This window comes from Oryx dammah, unplaced genomic scaffold (genome assembly GCF_014754425.2).
Source record: "Oryx dammah isolate SB20612 unplaced genomic scaffold, SCBI_Odam_1.1 HiC_scaffold_29, whole genome shotgun sequence".
In the NCBI taxonomy this organism is placed as follows: domain Eukaryota; kingdom Metazoa; phylum Chordata; class Mammalia; order Artiodactyla; family Bovidae; genus Oryx; species Oryx dammah.
Genome location: NW_024070213.1, coordinates 68559346 through 68575299, shown reverse-complemented (window position 1 = coordinate 68575299; position 15954 = coordinate 68559346). Strand labels below are relative to the sequence as shown.

General features: G+C 42.0%; 1 protein-coding gene across 1 annotated transcript in view; it reads left to right on the top strand.

Moving 5' to 3' along the window:
* The first annotated feature begins 15379 nt into the window (after nucleotides 1-15379).
* The window catches only part of GNS (glucosamine (N-acetyl)-6-sulfatase), a 47903-nt gene continuing 47328 nt past the window's right edge, over nucleotides 15380-15954 (top strand). The window contains exon 1 of the mRNA XM_040233377.1: nucleotides 15380-15753. Coding sequence (XP_040089311.1) covers nucleotides 15547-15753 — 207 coding nt within the window. The 5' untranslated portion in view covers nucleotides 15380-15546. The remainder of the gene's footprint in view (nucleotides 15754-15954) is intronic.

Genomic DNA, 15954 nt, shown 5'->3' with positions numbered 1-15954 from the left:
GAAGTCAACTAATTTGATACAAGAGAGAACCACTGGCTAGATAGAATATGATTTCAAACTGATCATGACTAATTAATAGATTAAATTAAATTTACTATGGTTGACTATGCTACTAATAATAATCAGCATTTTAATTTGTTTGGAACTTTAGATTTAATATTTAAATAATTAATTATTTTTTACCAGATATAAGGTCTAATATTGCATTATATTTACAAGAAGATAAGAAGCTGGTTTTAGAAAAGGCAGAGGACCCAGAGATCAAATTGCCAACAGCTGCTGGATCATCGAAAAAGCAAGAGATATTCCAGAAAAACATCTATTTCTGCTTTATTGACTATGCCAAAGCCTTTGACTGTGTGGATCACAATAAACTGTGGAAAATTCTGAAAGAGATGGGGGCATACCAGACCACCTGACCTGCCTCTTGAGAAACCTATATGCAGGTCAGGAAGCAACAGTTAGAATTGGACATGGAACAACAGACTGGTTCCAAATAGGAAAAGGAGTACATCAAGGCTGTATATTGTCATCCTGCTTATTTAACATACACACAGAGTACATCAGGAGGAATGCTGGGCTGGAGGAAGCACAGGCTGGAATCAAGATTGCTAGGAGAAATATCAATAACCTCAGATATGCAGATGATACCACCCTTATGGCAGAAAGTGAAGAGGAACTAAAAAGCCTCTTGATGAAAGTGAAAGCAAAGTGAAAAGGTTGGCTTCAAGCTCAACATTCAGAAAACTAAGATCATGGCATCCGGTCCCATCACTTCATGGCAAATAGATGGGGAAACAGTGGAAACAGTGTCAGACTTTATTTTGGGGGGCTCCAAAATCACTGCAGATGGTGACTGCAGCCATGAAATTAAAAGACGCTTACTTCCTGGAAGGAAAGTTATGACCAACCTAGATAGCATATTCAAAAGCAGAGACATTACTTTGCCAACAAAGGTCCGTCTAGTCAAGGCTATTGGCTTCTTCAGTAGTCATGTATGGATGTGAGAGTTGGACTGTGAAGAAAGCTGAGCGCCGAAGAATTGATGCTTTTGAACTGTGGTGTTGGAGAAGACTCTTGAGAGTCCCTTGGACTGCAAGGAGATCCAACCAGTCCATTCTGAAGGAGATCAGCCCTGGGATTTCTTTGGAAGGAACGATGCTAAAGCTGAAACTCCAGTACTTTGGCCACATCGTGTGAAGAGTTGACTCATTGGAAAAGACTCTGATGCTGGGAGGGATTGGGGGCAGGAGGAGAAGGGGACGACAGAGGATGAGATGGCTGGATGGTATCACCGACTCGATGGACATGAGTTTGAGTGAACTCGGGAGTTGGTGATGGACAGGGAGGCCTGGCATGCTGCAATTCATGGGTCATAAAGAGTCGGACCCAACTAGGCAGCTGAACTGAAATGAACTGAAGAAGCATTTCGAACTGTGGTGTTGGAGAAGACTCTTGAGAGTCCCTTGGACTGCAAGGAGATCCAACCAGTCCATCCTAAAGGAGATCAGTCCTGGGTGTTCATTGGAAAGACTGATGCGGAAGCTGAAACTCCAATACTTTGGCCACCTCATGTGAAGAGTTGACTCACTGGAAAAGACCCTGATGCTGGGAGGGATTGGGGGCAGGAGGAGAAGGGGATGACAGAGGATGAGACGGCTGGATGGCATCACTGACTCAATGGACATGAGTTTGGGTAAACTCTGGGAGTTGGTGATGGACAGGGAGGCCTGGTGTGCTGTGATTCATGGGATCGCAAAGAGTCGGACACAACTGAGCAACTGAACTGAACTGAAGAAGCATCTATCTCAAAGTTGAGTGTAATTTACTATAATCCATAGAATGTAATTTATATAAATCTGTGTACAAGATACAGACTATGAACATTTAAATTATTTCCAAACCTATATCACAGTCTTGCCAATAATCTGTTCACTTGTCATTTAAAACTCCCTTAACAAGACTCTCAACATTTTTGATAACTTGATAATTTTTTTCAGCATGTGCAAACACATAAAGACTAAATTGCTATGATGAAAATTATGATGATTCTTGGAATGGCTGATTTGTAGAATCTAGCAGTTAACCTTTTACTCTAATCCTTCAGGGATTACTCATTTTTGAGTCACAAGAGAAATGTACAGGGTCATTGCTGGGTTTCAGCTTCTCCTCATGGAAGTTCTCTCTTGCTCAAAATTAATTGCTGATTACAATTTATTTATATCCTTGGAGTGCAATATAATCTCTGTTTTGAATTTAATAACTATACATAAAGAATCATATTTTTCCATCCAAAAACCTGAGATAAGAGATAAAAAGAGGGTTTCATACTTTAAAAAGCCACCATGCCTTAGACAGACATAGTAGACAGTAGAAATAATAGTAGACAGTAGAAAGACATTTAAGTCATAAAATTTGAGTGCTTAGAGGAACTTTGGAGATCTCATTTGACTAGTGCTGAAAAATTATTATACTATATTTCAAAGTGACAGACTATAACAAAAAAAAAAATGTGACTATCAGCTCAATGCCTATCAGCTGGGAACTGAATCTCTCATCTCTCACCCATATTCAAGTGACATTCTTTGAAAATGAGATGTCTATTGTGCCAGCACTTAGGTAGTTACTGACAAAGGCCGACTAACATCATTTGCCTAAACTACTTTGTCTAAATCCTTGCTTCGTGCCTCACATGAATGCTTTCTGATGGATGTAAACACATCATACAAAGATCTTCACACTTTGAGCCTGTTCCTACACGTCTATCCCTTTGCCTCCACCCCAGACCTCCCCTTCTCCAATCTCCCAGTCATTTTCCTCCCAATGAGATGAACAAGCCTGCAGAGGCCATTCATCATTGCCATTGAGTCCATGTATATTCTAACTTCAGATCACTTCTTTCTACATAAACTGGATGGTCAGGTACACCACCCAAAGCTCTGCTCATTAAAAGGTTTTCTCTCACCACTGTCATTCAAGGCCAAGCCCAAGTGAAGCTGTAATGCACCCATCACCCATCCATATATCAAGCTGTTTTATCCTTAAACCAAGCTCAGGCTTTCTCCTCCTCTTTCAGCTGGTCTTTAGTCCCACAGGTGTGAGCCGAGATAGGAGAACAGGGTAACCATAGTGAGTGATATGGAAGTCTGCACTCTCTCTTCATGCACTCGTTTATGCCCTTATTCACGCTTAGTTCGAGATGTACCATTTCATCTTATGTAGAACTCCTGCTGAGGCTTCCCTGGTGACTCAGTCGGTACAGAATCCACCTGCAAAGTGGGATACCTGGGTTCACTCCCTGGGTTGGGAAGAGCTGCTGGAGGACAGCCTGGCAACGCACTCCAGTATTCTTGCCTAGAGAATCTCTCGGACAGAGGAGCCTGGTGGGCTACAGTCCACGTGGTTGCAAAGAGCTGGACATGACTGAGAAACTAAGCACAGCACAGCAGCAGAACTACTGCTGATGCTGACCAACTCTATGACTTGAGGATCCTAGAGAACCCAACTGGTGATGGATAGCTCAGGAAGCATCATCATTTAGTGCCTCATGGCCAGAATCCCATTTCAGTACATTAGGAGCTCTTTTTCAAAGGATGTGTAATTCCTGCTATAGGTAGCATAACTTGGCTCCAGAGTCCCAGGAGTCTGCATTGTGATCTTCCTATTGGAGTGTGCTTCACATTGCATCTTTTCTCATCACTGATACCTGGAGTACCATAGCGTCTGCCAGAATGTATGGCCCAAGCAGAAGGGCTGTGTGCACCACGAGTTGGAACTGCCACCAGGAAAGACTGCAAGATATGACCTCTGCAGTTGTACAGATCTGCATCATCAGCAAGTCCCCAGGCTTGGTTTAACATTTTGTTGTCATCAACTTGAAATCACTAAAAATATTTTCTTTGAACTTGTGTTTTGTAAGTGAAGTCCCATGGGACAATGGAAGATGTGCATAAACAGTGGAGATAAACCAGGATTGGGGGTAGAGTAGGCAGTAGCCAAGCACCAAAAAATTGTCATACCCCATCTCCAGGCAGGCCAGAGAGCCTCAGGGCCCCCAGGTGAAGAGGCAGAGACCAGAGCCCAGGCTGGTGGCAGCAACAGTGGAGAGAACAGTGGAAAAGCAGCAGCCAGCAGCAGAAGAAAGGAAGATTTTCTACTTAAAACTGATACTGAGACCTACTGTAAGGGTAGAGCTTGTCCATCTGTTCCCCAATGATGTTTCCACAGATCTCTTGAGATCCAGGACAGGAACTGCCAGCTTTCAGGCAATATACTTTGTCAGTAAATCACTACAAAATAAAAGCACACGTGGATATTGAAATGAAGCATATCAGAAAATTATTAGACTTCTTCAAAGAGTTTAGAGTCTCTGGTTTTGAAAACTTCTACAATGTGGCAAATCAAATATCCACGAGCTTAGATAGAAATTAAATTTAAAAATCATTGCATGGAGACTTCCCTGGTGGTGCAAGAATCTGCCTGCCAGTGCAGGGGACACAGGTCTCCTGCAATCCTTGGTCAGGGAAGGTTCCACATGTCATTGAGCAGCTGCGCCACAACTACTGAAGTTCATGTGCCTAGAGCCCGCGTTCCACAAAAGAGGCCACTGCAATGAGAAGACAGAACACCATAAATAGAAGCCCGTTCACACAACTAGAGTAGCCCTGCTTGCTGCAACTAGGGAAAGCCCACATGCAGCAACAAAGACCCATAGCAGCCCAAAATAGTTAATTAATTAATTAATTAATTTTTTAAAAAGATCATTGCACTGGATGGAAAAGAACACTATTTTCATATGTAGCTCTGGATAAATTAGTTATTAATGATGAAAACAACTTAAAATTTTACTTTTTTCTTATAATTGAAGGTACAGTGGTAAAATGCATATACTTATATAAAAACTTGAAGCCACCCTTGTATACCCTTCACAAGTCATAGGAAATGTCAGAGGAAATATTACAATGTAACTATTATACCATTTAGAACTTTACAATTGCAAAATTATAAACATGTATGATTTACATTTAAAATTAAATTCATATCTAAATAAAACTGCTCTGTAGAAATAATTAAATGTTTTTATAAAAATTATTCCACAGTCATTAGCTCTACCTGTGCTGAAATTTGTATTTTGAAATAATCTCTCAAAAATTTATCCCACTGTTATACATTCTATAGAATACCCTTAAAAGCTCCAGTATAAGTTATATTAGAAGAAATATCATCCTTAAAATTAAAAATTATCAAAAATTATTTGCAATGCAGGCATTTGCTCAGAGCCACTGAGATTGCTTTCAGTTACATCAATTGAAAAATGACATTGTTAAAAATACACATTTTAAAGGCCTATGAAATGAATTTATAGGGAAGCAAGCCAGAAAAATTATATCATCAATCAATATATCACATTAATAAAGTATTATTTATTGTATTATATAAATTATAACACCAAAAAATTTTTTGCTGTTTGTAAGATTAGTGTTATTTATTCATCTATCACTATAACCCCTATTGTATTTTGTAAGCAATTCAATATTTCTTAATGAAAATGTTGGTATCTTATCATCCTCAGTGTCACTTTTTTCCTGTTATTTTAACAAAAAGCCCCACAGATTGTGTTAGCAGCCGTGTCTGCTACAGCGTGCTTTTCTGCTCCAGCGTGTGTGCTCCAGCCACTCAGTCACGTCCGCCTCTTTGTGACCCCATAGATGGAAGACTGCCAGGCTCCTCTGTCCATGGGATCTTCCAGGCAAGAATACTGGAGTGGGTTGCCGTTTCCTACTCCAGGGGATCTTCCTGACCAGGGATTGAACCCGTGTCTCCTGCATCTCCTGCATCCGTAGGGGGATTCTTTACCGCTGTGCCACTTGCAAGTCCTATCTGCTCCAGCCTCTACCCAAATCTGGTATCCTTTCCAGTCACCCTGCATACGGGCTAGAGCGATACTCCTAGATAGAATGGGTTGTGTATGAATACCAAAAGGCCTACCAAGCAATGTGCCTCACCCTCCCCCTTTTTTTTTTCAGCAAGAAGTGGAAGAAGCAGTGATTTGTTTTTACTTCCTGACACAACCCTGGACCCCTAAGATCCTTTGCTGCTGCTGCTAAGTCGATTCAGTCGTGTCCGACTCTGTGTGACCCCAGAGACAGCAGCCCACCAGGCTCCCCCGTCCCTGGGATTCTCCAGGCAAGAACACTGGAGTGGGTTGCCATTTCCTTCTCCAAAGCGTGAAAGTGAAGTTGCTCAGTCATGTCCAACTCTTCGAGACCCCATGGACTGCAGCCCACCAGGCTCCTCCGCCCATAGGATTTTCCAGGCGGGGTGCCATAAGATCCTTTACTGAGTGCCAAGTCCCTGAATTTTCATAGGGTCTCTCTCCTATCCCCAGGAGCTGTGTCACATGAAAGATATCTGCCTTTTGTTCATCTTACCTGATCAGCATGATATCATCAATATAATGGATGGATAGATGTTCTGCAGGCTGCCCAGATCTGTTTAAACTCTATTATGACATATGGTTATAGGTGTTTTAACACCCCGATCAGCTAATTTATTCATCTTGTCATTTATTATCTCTTTTTACTAACTGATTTTTCTTTTGGTTATGGGTCACATTCTCCTTTTGAGGGGCTCTGTGTAGTAGTTATTTTTTATTGGATCTAGGCCATTGTAAATTCTATATTGTGTGTCTAAATTTTGTAGCCTTCCCTTAAAGAGTATGGGGCCTTATGTTGGCATGCCAGTTGTTTCTTGTAGATCAGGTTGGTATTTTGAGACTTGTATTCTAACTTCCTTATTGTAGGCATACAGTACTTTTTCATTCATGGTAGTTTTGCTCTGTTACAAAAGTGTAACCTTTCTATGTTCTCCACTGAATGCTCCTTGTGATCAAGAAAGACTTTCCCTTCTGGATGGTTGGATCGCAAACATTTCCAACTCCTCTCAGAATTATTACATCTCCCTGGTCATTCATTGTCTAGGTTGTACTGTTTTCACTCAAGGCATGCACATCCCAGTGTTCAACAAAGTCTCACAAGGATATCTTTGCAGATTTATATATCTTTGCACCTACATATGGAGAAGGCAATGGCACCCCACTCCAGTACTCTTACCTGGAAAATCCCATGGACGGAGGAGCCTGGTGGGCCACAGTCCATGGGGTCGCTGAGAGTCGGACACGACTGAGTGACTTCACTTTCCCTTTTCACTTTCCTGCATTGGAGAAGGAAATGGCAACCCACTCCAGTGTTCTTGCCTGGAGAATCCCAGGGACGGGGGAGCCTGGTGGGCTGCTGTCTATGGGGTTGCACAGAGTCGGACATGACTGAAGCGACTTAGCAGCAGCAGCAGCACCTACCTAGCTTCCTCCTCTTTGGAACGTTGCCCCCAGGTTCTAGCTATTTCAGCCCCCCTCAACTGAACCTTTCTCCTTTCAATTCAACTTTATTCTACATGTTATCCCTTTTCTGACTCCCTGGTTCAGAATTTGCCTCCCCATTGAAAACTGGGGCAATTGTTTATTTTCCTTCATACATAGATTACAATCTTGCACTGACTCTTGTCCATTGTGTGAAAATATACATCTTGTCCTGTTTTCTACTTGTTCAGAGCAGGAGGGTTAATCTGGCCCTGTTTCTCTTTCATGGCCAGAGGCTGGAATTTTGAGGTTATTAAAAGTGAAACAGGTTATGATAAAAGATGGTGTTGTACCTAAAAAATTTTATGGAAATTTTTCAGTAGCCGGATTTTATACATTTTGGTTTAAACTCTTGGGGAAAATGACAAAATGAATAAGTATGACTTATTTTATCAAAATAATTTATGAAAAATTAATTGAAGTGATGAGAAAATGCTTTCTTATAAGTGGTAAGTCATGGGACTTCCTAGTGGTCCAGTGGTTAAGAATCTGCCTTCCAGGGCTTCCCTGGTGGCTCAGTGGTAAAGAATCTACCTGCTAATGCAAAAGACATGGGTTCTATCCGTGGTCCAGGAAGATCCCACATGCCACCGTGCAACTGAGCCCATGTGCCACAGCTATTAAGCCTGTGCTTTAGAGCCTGGGAATCACAACTACGGAGCCACTGAGCTGCAGATACTGAAGCCCACACACCCTAAAGCCTGTGCTCAGAAAAAAGAGAAGTCACTGCAATGAAAAGCCACCACACAGCAACTAGAAAGAAGCCCCCCACTCACCACAACTAGAGAAAAGCCCACGTGGCAACGAAGGCCCAGCACAGCCAATAAATAAATAAGTAAATAAAATTATTTTTAAAAAAGAAAATTCCACCTTCCAATGCAGAGGACAAGGGTCGAATACCTGTTAGGGGAACTAGGAACCCACATGCCATGGGGCAATGAAGTCTATGTGCCGCAACTAAGAGCTAACAGCAAAAATAAATAAATGATTGTGTTTGTTAAAGTGGTAAGTCAAATTCATAACCAGACACCAAATAGTATTACATATTCTGTTCAGGATGTGACAAATACTGATCAGTTGTCAATTATTGTGCACAACTCTTCTAAAAGGAAACCCTATTAATAATTTTTAATTTTTTTAGCCAACTGAAAACATTTATGAAACCTTAAAGTGAGACAAGATTTGGGCGATTTTAACATGCAGTTGAGCAACATTTACAATCAGTCATATGTCAGCACAGCTGTTACCACGATTAAGCCAAAAGGCTGCAGGCTCTTTAAAAACAACTTTACAGAACAGGAGCCATGCAAAAGTTATTAGCTTATTTTTATGAAAGGAAAGGCTGCCTTCAAAGTACTTGACATTGTTAACTACTTCAATAATGTGAAACAGCTGTGTATTTTATTTCCAGGTTCAACTACTATATGGAATATTTTAAACACGTATACCATTGGGAATTTTTCTTTGAAGAGTCTAAGTATAGTAAAAGGTCTGTGCCTTACAAAGGTGTTAAACACTTACAACATAAGACTCATCGAAAATGGACTCTAAAGTGTATTTGCAATGATAGAAGACAAACCAGAATACCCAGGAGATGTAATAACATTATTCAACCCATTGGTAAAACTCAAATATAACATTTTAATTGAAATTTTAGAAAGATATTTTGGAATGCTTCAATGAAACAACTGATAAATTATAGACTCCTGATGTGGATATATATAATAGTAGTTACCTTCTTTCATCATCCTTAGATTTATTGATTTAAAGCATTGAGATAAAATTGAGATTAAAAATTAATGAATATGAAATCAAAGTGATAAAGATGAGTGAGAAAATCAAGCGAAATTATTTTGACATTGAAAAGTGAGTAGTCATAATTTTTTTTTCAGATCGTAACAAAGACAATTAAGAGGAAGAGACAAATTGCAAATAAAATTAATAAATAGGCTCTTCAATCATTTGATAATCAATCGGTAAGGAGAAGTGAGTCATATAAATTCATTTTAAAATATTTAAATTTTTTTCTGATTTGACCTCAAACTAACATCAATGAAGATGATCTAAACTCAAAATAGGTGATTACAATGAGTGCACTGATCACTAAATTAGTGCTGTCAATTCAAAGAATATCTAAGATTAGTAACTGTGCAAGAAAATTTGAAATGCTCATGTGAAATATTTGATAGAGCTTCTGAAATTTCATACACACATACACACGTGCACACAAACAATGAACTATGAAGATGAAAAGATTTTTTCTGAGGTATTAATGAAAAACAAATACTGATCATGCTAGAGAAAAAATAAATTATCTTTGTATTATCTCTATAGAAAATATTACAAACCATTGTCATATGAAGAGTCACTTAAAGACTCCATAAAAATTGGGGGGGAAGTTTGAAGAGAAATGTCTGACAGTTACCTAATAAAATATTTCATTACTTAAAATTTTTGCATTTTTCATAATATTTTTCAACTTTTAGTAATTTATAATATTACGATTTATTTTCTGTCTGGTGTTAGTTGCTCAGTTGTGCCTGACTCTTTGTGACCCCATGAGGGGACACACTGTAGGCCACCAGCCTCTGTCCATGGGATTCTCCAGGCAAGAACACTGAAGTGGATTGCCATTCCCTTCTCCAGAGGATCTTACCAACCCAGGGATCAAACCTGGGGCTCCTATATTGCAGGCAGGTTCTTTACTGTCTGAGCTACAGGGAAGTCCCTTTATTTTCTCAGTCTAAATACTAACTTTTGTGTTTAAAATTGCTATTCTTTTGCTTAAGGAGCCCCCCAAATTGTATATAAGCTTCAGGTCATATAAAATCTGTTTTTGCCCCTGTTATCATCAACTTCTCATCTAACTGATCTATCTTTATGCATTCTTGTCCTCTTCTAGTCTGACACCATGCCATAGCCAAAAGGATCTTATAAAAATTTATGTATGACTATTTTTCTCTGCTACTCTTCCAGTGATTTCCCATTAGCCTTAGGCTAAAGACCAAAATATTTAACATAGGGTCTGGACCCTGCCTATCTCTCCCGCTCCTCTCTGCCTCAGCTGCAATCACGCTGGCTTCTTTAAGTTATTTGAATGCACATCCTTAGAGCCTTTGCACATGCTGAAGTCCATGTCTAGGAGACTTTCTGTGTGTGTGTGTGTGTGTGTGCACGCGCGCGCGCGCACCCTCGCTCATTCAAGTCCAACTCTTTGCAACACCATGGACTGTAGCCCACAAGTCTCCTCTGTCCATGGAATTTTTCAGGCAAGAATACTGGACCAGGTTGCCATTTCCTCCTCCAGGGGATCTTTCCAATCCAGGGATCAAACCAACATTTCTTTTGCCTCCTGCATTGGCAGACAGATTCTTTACCACTAACACCACTACCTGGGAAACCTAGGAGGCATTCTACCACCAACTATTCTATTAACAAATTACCTTCTTTAAACTTCAGACTGTCATTCAAAGTTATTTCCTCAGGGTATCTTAGATCAGTAAAACTCAAACATTCAAAAAATTAAGATCATGGCATATGCTCCCCTCTCTTCATGGCAAATAGGTGGGGAAACAATGGAAACAGTGACAGACTTTAACTTTGAGGGGCTCCAAAATCACTGCAGACGGTGACTGCAGACATGAAATGAAAAGATGCTTGCTCCTTGGAAGAAAAGCTATGACCAATCTAGACAGTGTATTAAAAAGCAGAGAAATTACTTTGCCAACAAAGGTCCATCTAGTCAAAGCTATGGTTTTTCCAGTAGTCATGTATGGTTGTGAGAGTTGGACTATAAAGAAAGCTGAGCGCCAAAGAATTGATGCTTTTGAACTGTGGTGTTGGAGAAGACTCTTGAAAGTCCCTTGGACTGGAAGGAGATCAAACCAGTCAATCCTAAAGGAAATCAGTCCTGAATATTCATTGGAAGGACTAATGCTGAAGCTAAAGCTCCAGTACTTTGGCCACCTGATGCGAAGAACTGACTCATTTGAAAAGACCCTGATGCTGGAAAAGATTGAAGGCGGGAGGTGAAGGGGATGACAGAGGATGAGATGGTTGGATGGCATCACCGACTCAATGGACATGAGTGTGAGCAAGCTCCTGGAGTTGGTGATGGACAGGGAAGCCTGGTGTGCTGTAGTCCATGGTGCTGCAGAGTCAGACAGGACTGAGTGACAACTGAACTGAATAACCCCCTTAAATGCACATCACATTCTACTTTTCCTTCATAGCATGTTTCCCTATTTGCAATTATATACTTTTATGATTGTTATACTGTGTGTTTCTCTCCTGTGCGTGCATGCTCAGTCATATCTAACTTGTCGTGACCCTATGGACTGTAGCCCTCCAGACTCCTCTGTCCGTGGGATTTTCCTAGCAAGAATACTGCAGTGAGTTGCCATTTCCTTCTCCAGGGGATCTTCCTGACCCGGGGATCAAATCCGAGTCTCCTGTGTCTCCTGCCTTAGCCAGGTGGATTCTTTACCACTGAACCACCTGGCAAGCCCCAAATTTCTATGCCACTAAATTGCAAATTCCATGAAAAAGGGAGTGTGTCCTCAGCATGAGCCTAACATTTGGAACAAAGCTCGTATCTAATTATACATCTCTGGCCTCAAATAATTTACAATCTAGTTTTGATACAAAAACAGCGATAAAATTTTACAATTTGGAGCATCAGTGCAGATAGATTATTTTTATTTGTGCAGAAAGTCTTACTGGAAGCCTTGAAATCTGAATACATATGGGTTAGTTTTTCCATCAGGTTGCAAAATTAGCCAAGCTTGAGGCTGTAACGCACTACACTGGCCATCTGGGGAGTACTCTGACCAGATTCCCAACACAATTCTCTTTTGCAGTGGAAACCTACTGCATTCTCTTTTTTCACAGCACTTAAAAAAAACTTTTTTGGCGTATAGCTGATTTAAAATGTTGTGTTAGTTTCTGCTATACAGCAAAGTGAATCAGTTATGCATATGTTAAATCCACTCTTTTTTAAGATTCTTTTCCCATATAGGTCATTACAGGGTATTGAATAAGAGTTTCCTGTATTATATGGTAGGTCCTTCCTAGTTATCTGCTTTATATATTCTACTTCATTTTTAAAAGATTCTCTTGTCTTCTGTACTTACTTTTTAAAAATAGTAATAAAATAAAGGACATTACCTTTTTCATAAGCCTGATTGCATGTATGACATTACTAAGCACTTCCATAATTATTTTTACCTTATACTACTACAGAGCTTCCACAAGTTTGAAGACTTCCAGTCAGAGGGCTCAGCTTAGAAAAAATACACTTTATCTGTTAGGAAACAGAAGGCACAGCCTGCTATTCTCAGTTGATAATAAGTCTTGTTCACCTTGCCAGGGATATTTCTTCTGCTATTGTTATATTCACTAGTTTCTTTTTTAGATTCCACATATAAATGATACCACACAGTATCTGTCTCAGTATGACTTATGTCACTAAATATATACCCTCCAAGGCCAGAGATGGTTCTGTTTCCTAGACTTGGGTAGAGTAGCAGCTGTTCTGGAGCTATCACTGAAATATTTGGAGTCCTAGGTTCATGGAATTTCCCCCAAAAGTTTACTTAATATTTGGTTGGGTAACCATAAAGCCGTGTACTGATTTTTGCTTAATTGCACAGCCTCCAACTTTCATCTAAGAGGTCTTTCATAAACTCACCAATTGAATGTTAGGGTAAATATTCCAAAATCCATCAGGGGTTATTTAGGCTGCCAAAATATCCTGAAACTGTTGGTTTGAAATCACGGTATCAGCTGAGGAATAGTATAGTCAGGTTTACAGTTAAAATGAGTTGCAGGAAATATTAAAAGCAATTTTATATATAAGGGCTTTCAATAAGCATTTGTTGACTCAGGGATTCAACTTCAGCTTCTTCAGCGTTACTGGTTGGAGCATAGAATTGGATTACCGTGATACTGAATGGTTTGCCTTGGAAACGAAGAGATTTTTATGTCGTTTTTGAAATTGCAACTAAGTACTGCATTTTGGACTCTTGTTGACTATGATGGCTACTCCATTTCTTCTAAGGGATTCCTGCCCACAGTAGTGATATAATGGTCATCTGAGTTAAATTCACCCATTCCAGGCCATCTTAGTTCACTGATTCCTAGAATGTTAATGTTCACTCTTGTCATCTCCTGTTTGACCAATTCCAATTTGCCTAGATTCACGGACCTAACATTCCAGGTTCCTATGCAATATTGCCCTCTACAGCATCGAACCCTGCTTCCATCACCAGTCCCATTCACAACTGGGTGTTGTTTTTGCTTTGGCTCCATCCCTTCATTCTTTCCGGAGAAGGCAATGGCACCCCACTCCAGTACTCTTGCCTGGCAAATCCCATGGACGGAAGAGCCTGGTAGGCTGGGGTCACGAAGAGTCGGACACAACTGAGCTACTTCCCTTTCCCTTTTCACTTTCATGCATTGGAGAGGGAAATGGCAACCCACTCCAGTGTTCTTGCCTTAAGAATCCCAGGGACAGGGGAGCCTGGTGGGCTGCCGTCTATGGGGTCGCACAGAGTCAGACATGACTGAAGTGACTTAGCAGCAGCAGCTTCATTCTTTCTGGAGTTATTTCTCCACTGATCTCCAGTAGCATATTGGGCACCTACCTATCTGGGGAGTTCATCTTTCAGTGTCCTATCTTTTTGCCTTTTCATACTGTTCATGGGGTTCTCAAGATAAGAATACTGAAGTGGTTTGCCATTCCTTTCTCCAGTGGACCACATTCTGTGAGACCTCTCCACCATGACCCCGCCATCTTGGGTGGCCCCACATGGCACAGCTGTTTCAATGAGTTAGACAAGGCCGTGGTCCGTGTGAGAAGGGGATGACGGAGGATGGGATGGTTGGATGGCATCATCGACTGGATGGACATGGGTTTGGGTGGACTCCGGGAGTTGGTGATGAACAGAGAGGCCTGGCGTGCTGTGGTTCACGGGGTCGCAAAGAGTTGGAGACGACTGAGCCACTGAGCTGAACTGACTCAAGGATTAACCACAGTAAGACCCAGACTTTGCCCACCAGCTTCCACTACCTGGGAGGCATATTCCTCCTTTTTCTTAGTTCAGTGGCTCAGTCGTGTCCAACTCTTTGCGACGCCATGGACTGCAGCACATCAGGCTTTCCTGTCCATCACCAACTCCAGGAGCTTGCTCACACTCATCCAGTCAGTGATGCCATCCAACCATCTCACCCTCTGTCATCCTATTCTCCTCCCTCCTTCAATCTTTCCCAACATCAGGGTCTTTTCAAACCAGTCAGTTCTTCGCATCAGGTGGCCGAAGTATTGGCGTTTCAGCTTCAATATCAGTCCTTCCAGTGAATATTTAGGACTGATTTCCTTTGGATGGACTGGTTGGATCTCCTTGCAGTCCAAGGGACTCTCAAGAGTCTTTTCCAACACCACAGTTTAAAAGAATCAATTCTTCGGCACTCTGCTTTCTTTCTAGTCCAACTCTCATATCCATACATGACTACTGGAAAAACCATAGCTTTGACTAGACAGACCTTTTTAATACGCTGTCTAGATTGGTCATAGCTTTTCTTCCAAGTAGCAAGCGTCTTTTAATTTCATGTCTGCAGTCACCGTCTGCGGTCATTTTGGAGCCCCCCCAAATAAAGTGTGTCACTGTTTCCATTGTTTCCCCATCTATTTGCCATGAAGTGATTGGACCAGATGCCGTAATTGCTTCCTATTGACTGATTCCCTCCTCCTTTTATCCGATCTTTCCCCCATTTTCATCCCTGCGCAAAGCACTCCGAAACAGGTCCTACCAGAACCCAACCTCTGCCCGAGTTGGAAGCAAAGGCGGGTTCGCCGGGCTGCAGCCTCCTCGCCCCTTCCAGGCCACTTCCCGCTTTCCCTACCGGCTGCTCCAGCCCAGCTCCCTTTCCGTCCGAAGCCCCGCCCCGTCTCCCGTCACGTGACCGCACGGCGTGCTCCGCCTCCTGCCCCCGATTCACGTGATCGCGCCCGGGAGAAAACGCTTGACCTGAGCTTCTGCCCCCTACTGTACACCTTATCTTCCACTTGCTCGTCAGTCATCCGCACGTCTCTATACTCCGCCCGGGGTCCCCCCGGAGCCCTGTCTGCCATGCGGTTCCTGTCTCTGGCCCCAGATAGGCCCCGGCGAGGCGGCCCCCGCCACCTGCCCTCCGGCAGCCCAGCGCCACCGCCGCCGCTGCTTCTGCTGCTGCTGCTAGGTGGTTGCCTGGGGGTCTCCGGGGCGGCGAAGGGCTCTCGGAGGCCCAATGTGGTGCTGGTTCTCGCTGATGACCAGGACGAAGTGCTCGGCGGCATGGTAACTCTTCTTTTTATTTCTGCCCCGCCCCTCCATTTCCCGGGCTGACTCCTGGGTTTTTGGCCCTTTTCCCCCACCCGAACTCACTCACCTAGCTACCTCTACCCCGAGCTGATTTGCTTTCGCCGCCGCCGGGCCCATACGCAAGCTTATAAAGGTGAAGGACTCTATTTTCTCTTTCTCTCGTGTCGGTTCTGGGTC